This window comes from Chiloscyllium plagiosum, chromosome 40, assembly GCF_004010195.1.
Source record: "Chiloscyllium plagiosum isolate BGI_BamShark_2017 chromosome 40, ASM401019v2, whole genome shotgun sequence".
Taxonomy (NCBI): domain Eukaryota; kingdom Metazoa; phylum Chordata; class Chondrichthyes; order Orectolobiformes; family Hemiscylliidae; genus Chiloscyllium; species Chiloscyllium plagiosum.
Window position 1 is genome coordinate 25366014 of NC_057749.1, and position 7800 is coordinate 25373813.

Consider the following 7800-nt stretch of genomic DNA (forward strand, 5'->3'; position numbering starts at 1 on the left):
GGAGTCCAGAACTAGAGGGCATAGGTTTAGGGTGAGAGGGGAAAGATATAAAAGAGACCTAAGGGGCAACGTTTTCATGCAGTGGGTGGTATGTGTATGGAATGAGCTGCCAGAGGATGTGGTGGAGGCTGGTACAATTGCAACATTTAAGAGGCATTTGGATGGGTATAGGAATAGGAAGGGTTTGGAGGGATATGGGCCGGGTGCTGGCAGGTGGGACTAGATTGGGTTGGGATATCTGGTCGGCATGGATGGGTTGGACCGAAGGGTCTGTTTCCATGCTGTACATCTCTATGACTCTATTACACCAGGTTATAGTCCAACAGGTTTATTTGGAAGTACCAGCTTTCGGAGCACTGCGCCTTCTTCAAGTAGCTAATGGGGCAGGATCACAGGACACAGAATTTATAGTAAAAGATCAAAGACTTGATTAAGGACCTAACAGGAATCTCGGTTTGTTCAATACATCGCATTAGTTGTATGACACTTTGATCTTTTACTATAAATTCTATGTCCTATGATCCTGCCACATAGCTACCTGACAAAGGAGCAGTGCTCCAAAAGCTTGTCCTTCCAAATAAACCTGTTGGACTATAACCTGGTGTTGTGTTATTTCTAACTTTGTCCAGCCCAGTCCAACTCCGGCACCTCCATGTTGAGTCTAATGATGACCAGGAAACCATTGCTGATTATTGGGAAAACCCCACCTGGTTCCCTAAAGTCCTTTCAGGAAGGAAACTGCCATCCTTACCTGGTCTGGCCTACATGTGACTCCAGACCCACAGCTATGTGATTGACTCTGAACTGCTCTCAGGGCAATTAGCGATGGGCAATAAATGCTGGCCTAGCCAGCAATGCCCTCATCCTGTGAATGAATAATAAAGTAAATATAGATTTCCATCCTTAAAGGGCATTATTGAGCCAAGCGTACTCATACAGCAGTTTCCTAACTGGCATCCCAACCACCACTTTAAACATTCACTCTTTCCAACACCATCGCAGAGTGGCAGCAGTACTATCTTCAGTATACATTGTGGTATCTCACAAGGCTCCTTCAACAACATGTTTCAAAATCATGACCATTTCCATCGAGAAAGACACAGGCAGCAGATACATGGAAACACCACCAGCTGCAAATTCCCCTCTCAGCCACACACCACCCTGGCGTGGAAACATATCACCGTTCCTTCAGTGTTGCTGTATCAAAATCCTGGAATTCCCTCCCTACCTGAGCGTCTACCTGCAGCACATGGACTGCAGTGGCTGAAGGCGGCAGCTCATCACTATCTTCTCAAAGGGGCAACTAGGGATGGGCAATAAATACTGGGCTCAGCCAGCGACATTTTGTGAATGAATCGTAAGAAAAATGGTCAATTTTATCGAATAGGTTTTTAATAAGTGCCGTGGTGGGATATGAATTTGGATCCAGTTATGAAATCACTATGCTACTGCACCCTAGAGGGTGCCTTCAAACATTATACAGCATTCCAACAGTCTGCAAATGAACTGCACTCTCAAAAAAAACACCTCCTGACCAATGAGACATTTATTACCTCATACTTCTAAAACATATGTAAATATTTGAAAAAAAAAGACCAAAGACAGCAAGCGAAAAGCTACTTGGAAGTGGGACATAAAGAAATGAGATATCACCACAGAATATTCTGAGGGAGAAACAGGAGTGCAGAATTGAAGCAGAAAGTGTTGGTGGCGTTTACCTATGAAGAGCCTGTTTGATTTAAGTTGCTGCTGAAGGCAGGGTTACTTTACCACGGAGTGCTCACCATAAATAAAAATGAAAAGAAATGTCGATGTGGTAAATCAGAAACAAAAACAGAAGTTGCTGGAAAAGCTCAGCAGCGTCTGTGAAGAGAAATCAAAGTTAACATTTTGAGTTCGGTGACCCTTCCCAATATAAACGAACTGCCGCTGAGACTAAATAGCAAGATCCAGCATTAACACTTGGAAACACTGGCTTTGCTGCTGAGCGATCTGTTCTTGTTAAAACCATGCTCTGTGAAGTAGTAAGAAATTGGCATACTGCTGCATGATGGGATACTTGACCAAGGTAAAAGCTATCTTGGCTCTCGCTTTAGTAGAAAAATACTGCTGGAGATAAAGACTGAGTTTGTGTAATTATAATTTGACAAAATATGGGGAGTGTATCATAGGCTCATCAGTAGGGATGCTTCCTGAGCTCATTAGCTTTTCTGTCCTTAAGCAACAAGGCAATAGCTGCACTGTGCTTATCTTTACCTTGAATTATTATGAACTGTGGAATGTTGTTTGTATCATTGTATAAGTATAGGCTGACTGTTCAGCTCGAGTGAGTGCTTTTAGACAGTGGAGACTGTCTCTGCCTCTCTGTGAATTCACAAAATATAAAACTTCTTGAAACAAGACTCAAAAGTCTCGGAAAAAGCAATTTCCTCGACACTCAGTTTCCCCACAATAGAAACATCATGAAGTGCCTTGACATTTTATTTTTTTGCAATCCACTTGGTGCAGGTGATTTCACAACAAAGTCGAATTCCTTTTTATGATTTTAACCTAACATGAACTGATCTGTTAAAAAGTGGTCACTCACTTTTACTGGCCCAATAGAAACCGGTTTGAGTTAGATTAAAAACAAACAAAAAACCCATAAGATTACATCCACCAAGCTGTCTGGATATCAAAATTATACTTTATCTTCAGAACCTCCCAGGGAGATCAATTTGAGTATCTCATATTCTACTGAAATGAATGCTCCACCCACTCTCGTTGACAGAGAAGTAAATATTGGCCTTACAGAAGTTCTCAAAATCACGAGGGAGTATAGATAAGATGAATGGCAGGTGTCTTTTCTCTCAGGTGGGGGATTTCAAAACTATGGGGGGGCGTATTTTTAAGGTGAGAGGAGGAAGATTTAAAAAAAGACATGAATGCAACGTTTTTACACAGACAATGGTTCGTGTGTGGAATGAGCTGCCAGAGACAGTGATGGGTGCAAGTACCGTTACAAAGACATTTGGATAAGTGTGTGAATAGGAAAGGTTTGGAGGAATATGGAACAGGAGCAGGCAGGTGGGACTAGTTCAGTTTAGGATTATGTTCATTATGGATTGGTTGGACTGAAGAGTGTGTTTCCGTGCTGTATGACTCCAAGTTGCTGACTGTAGAAACATGTGCTTTGTATAAATTTAATTTACAGATAGTCCCCAATTTATGAAAGTCTGACTTACGAACATTTATACTTACAAACGGGATCCCATACAGGTCCAACATATGAACATTTCCTGTACAGTTGCTTTATATTGTCCTGCTTTGTACTTTGACATGCATATAAATTGACTTGTGACTGGACTCCTGAAGAAAACCCGTCCCCTACTCGGAGACTGTCTGTTTTTAAAATGCCTGACGATGGCTTGCTGAGTGTGTGCTTTACTCGATCCTTGCTTCTCAGTCCAGCTTCACCCTGTAGTTGCTTTTTGTTTGTTTGTGGCAACAGAGACTGGACATTCATCACTTTAATCCGCACTCCAACAGCGCTCTGACGGAAATACCGCAGCAGCCGGATTCTCTGCCAAGTCTTGGAATAGAATCCCTAGAGAAAGGCCGTTCGGCCCATTGTGTCTGCACCAACCCTTCAAAGGGCATCCCACCCAGAGTCATCCTCCTAGTCTATCCATGTAACCCTGCATTTCACATGGCTAACCCACCTAGCCTGCCCATCCCTGGACACTATGGACACTTTAGCATGGCTGTGTTGTAATGACAGGCTGGGGCTTTTTTCACTGGAGTGAGACTGAGGGGTGACCTTATAGCAGTCTGTAAAATCATGAGGGGCACAGATAAGGTAGATATCCAACAGCTTTACTCCATGGTAGGACAGTCTAAAACTAGAGGGCATAGGTTTAAGGTGAGAGGGAAGCGATAAGGTGAAGGGACAATATTTTCACAAAGAGGGTGGTGAGTGTCTGGAACAAGTGACAGAGGTAGGTGTGGGGGGTGAGTATGATTTCATCACTTAAACAACATTTGGACAGGTACATGGGTGGGCTTGGACCAAACGCAGGCAAATGGAACTAGTTTGATTATGAAAACTGGGCAGCATTGGCAAGTTGGACCGTCTTTTTCCATGCTTTAGTCCTCTATGTCTCTAATCCACCTAACCTGCACATCTTTGGGATGTGGGAGGAAATCCATGCAGACACGGGGAGGATGTCTGTGCGGACTATGCACAGTCGCTAACCACTGAGCCACCATAACATTTTTTTAAACTTAAAAAATAAATTAAACAGCACATGGATTTAAATCACCCACCATTTCTTCATGAATGCTGCATCAAATTGCTGGAATTACCTCTCTGAGGAAACACTGACATTGCAGTAATGTTGCGTGACTTAGAGTCCAGAGATTCTGGCTAATGCTTTGAGGACATGGGTTCAACTCTCCATCCCCAACCATCCCCACCCCAATGAGAGCTGGCACAATTTAAATTCAATGATAAAGAATGTAGTATAAAGTCAGTCTCAGTAAGTGTGACCATGACAAATTCTCCCTGAATGTTGTAAAATCCCATCTGATTCACCAGTCGCCTTGAGAGAAGGAAATCTGCCATCCTTACAGAGTCTGGCCTACATGTGACTCCAGATCCAGAGCTTGGTCACCTTGGACACAGCCGAAGCAGGCGTATTTTTTTAACCCCCAAACAGAAGGAGGAAAACTAAGCAAATTAAAACCGAAAGAACTGTGGATGCTGAAAACCAGAAACCAAAGCAGAAGTTGCTGGAAAAGCTCAGCAGGTCTGGCAACATCTGTGGAGAGAAATCAGAGTTAACGTTTCGGGTCCGGTGACCCTTCCTCAGAAAACTAACCGTTTCTTTGTGTAGCAAAGGTTCCAGCACGGTCCTGGCTTTTTCAAAAGGGGGGACTTTTGACCTAAAGCGAGCGACAAAGAGAGGTGAATCAATCGGGCATTTTCCGGCCAGTTCCAAGTCACAGGACCAACTTGCTCTGAAGCTAGTCTCCCTGATTACAGCCAACTCCTCCGAGTATGAGAAATATTGGCAACATCCCAGTGTTCACCTCTCCACACCATTCCTGCATCAGGTGACCACACCGAGACCTGTCGGCACTGCAAGGGCAGAGGTAACTGTTGATGTTTGTGGCTCAACTTGCACAGATCCAAACTAAAGCAGTAACAACTCCGAAAACATATTCCCACTGAAAATAAAACCCAATCACCTCGAAACCTGAAAGGGTGCAGAAAAGCTTTACAAGGATGCTGCCAGAGTTGGAAGGTTTGAGCGAAAGGGAGAGGCTGAACAGGCTGGGGCTGTTTTCCCTGGAGCAGCAGAGGCTGAGGAGTGACCTTATAGCAGTTTATAAAATTGTGGATAAGGTGAATAGAGAAGGGCTTTTCCACAGGGTAGGGAATCCAAAACTAGGGGGCATTGGTTTAAGATGAGAGGGGAAAGATTGAAAAGGAGCCTAAGGGGCAACATTTTCACACAGAGGGAGGTGCGTGTATGGAATGAGCTGCCAGAAGAAATGGCGGAGGCTGGTACAATCACAACAGTTAAAAGGCATCTGGATTGGTATATGAATAGGAAGGGTTTAAACGGACATGGACCAAGTGCTGGCAAATGGGACTAGATCAGTTTAGGATATCTGGTCGGCATGGACGAGTTGGACCGAAGGGTCTGTTTCAGGGCTGTACCCTATGGTTCTATGACCCTCCAACAGATGCAGGATATGAAAACTGAATCCTGAATGGTGGAAATCAGCAACCCCAAACTCAGGCCTCGAACAAACACTGCCCAAGGACTTGCCAATCGAACTTTAACCCTGCTCCCAGTGTAGGAGGTGGGGCCCTGATTGTGTTTGTTCAGTGACTATAGGAGGGGCCTACAGGCCTAGCCCATTCCTCCCCCCCCCCCCGATGAAGAAGCCTTCCTCGACCTCACCTGAAGAGAATCTCTGCTCGCAGGTAATTGCCAATACCGCTGAAGTATTTCTGATTCAACAGCATCTCACAGATCGGCTTGTCAAAGGCTCTTTCTGATAGGTTTGTCAGCACATTTGATCTGGGATAGATGACAGGAGAAGCAAACATAGAAATTAAACTCATGCTGCAGAAAAAAAATGGATTGTGAGAGAAAAATAAAATGGAAATAATAAAGAAAAAATTTAGCAACTAATAACAACGGAGAACTGTGACTGAAAGTTGCCAACGGGGTTATTCGGGCCATACTTCAATAATGACCATATATCAGTAACGACCATGTGCCATTAATGGGCAACATCAATAATGTCCATGTGTCACTATTGACCATATGTCAGGGGTGACCACGAATCCATAGTGACCATACATCAGTGATGTTCCATGCATCAGTAATGACTATACACCAATAATGACCATAACATGTCCGTAACATACATCAATAACGACCATAGAATGACTGTTTTGTCAGTAATGACCATATGCCAATAATGAACATATACTAATAATGCCAACACTACAGTGATGACCATGTGATAGTTATGACTGTACGCCAATAATGACCATACGTCTGTAATGTACATCAGTAATAACCGCACGTTAGTAATGACCACACATTAGTAATGACCACACGTCAGTGATGTATATCAGTAATGACCACGCATCAGCAATGACCACACGTCAGTGATGTACATCAGTAATAGCAACACGTTAGTAATGACCACCGTCAGTAATGACCACACATCAGTAATATACATCAGTAATAACCACGTCAGTAATGACCATGTCAATGACGTACAGCATAATGACCACGCTTCACTAATATATTGTGTTGCTAAAGGGCAATCAGACTGAAACAGAAAAGAACCTATATGAGCCAGTAAAGAGTAAACTCTCTAATAAAGAAGGGAGAGAGAGGAATTGACCAAGAAAGGTTTGCATTTCAATTGGACTTTTCACAACCGCAGTCTATCCCAAAGCAATGTACGGGCAATAAAGTATAGTTTAAATTGTAGTCACTATTGTGATGCAGGAAGCAGAGCAGCCAATGGAGCACATGACACTCCCGCAACCAGTGAATGATCCAACAATCTGGTTACGGCAGAGAGAGCTCCTTTGCTCACCTTCAAATAGGACCATAGTATCTGCACGACTACTTTGGTTTCATGTCTCATTCAAAAGACACCACTCCCAAAAGTGCAACACTCCCTGAGCCCCACGCTGTAGGCTGTTATGCTTTTGTGTTCACATTTATAACAGAAACATTTGAAGTCACATCATTCAGACACAGAGGTATAACAGCAACGAGCTGAGCTCTGGTTGACACTGCATGCCAAGTAGGCAAAAGTGAGGACCGCAGATGCTGGAAACCAGAGTTTAGATTAGAGTGGTCCTGGAAAAGCACAGCAGGTCAGCCAGCATCCCTGGATGCTAATCTAAACTGCATGCTAGGTAGTCATTCTATTGCACACCCAACTACATTATCATCTTTTAATTAAGGAACAGGAGGTTTAGTGAGGATCGGAGCGAAACACTTTCACCAAAGGGTGGTGGGGAATCTGGAATTCGCTGCCTGTCAGGTTGGGAGAGGCAGAAACCCTCATCACACTGAAAAAGCATTTAGATGTACTGTTGCAATGCCAAAGTGTACAAGGCTGTGGGCCAAGTGCTGGAAAATGGGACCATAATAGTTATGTGCTTCTTTTTGACCAGCACTGATCCGATGGGCTGAAGGATCACTTCCTGTGCTGACTTGGGAGGTCATGTTGCGGCTGTACAGGACATTGGTTAGGCCACTGTTGGAATATTGCGTG

At 43.7% G+C, this 7800-nt stretch overlaps 1 protein-coding gene across 2 annotated transcripts in view; it reads right to left on the minus strand.

Moving 5' to 3' along the window:
- The window catches only part of neil1 (nei-like DNA glycosylase 1), a 43565-nt gene that overhangs the window by 30398 nt on the left and 5367 nt on the right, over positions 1–7800 (minus strand). For both annotated transcript variants that reach the window (XM_043680619.1, XM_043680618.1), the window contains exons 3-4: positions 5952–6071; positions 4860–4923 (exon numbers count right to left, since the gene is read on the minus strand). In XM_043680619.1, coding sequence (XP_043536554.1) covers positions 4860–4923; positions 5952–6071 — 184 coding nt within the window. The remainder of the gene's footprint in view (positions 1–4859; positions 4924–5951; positions 6072–7800) is intronic.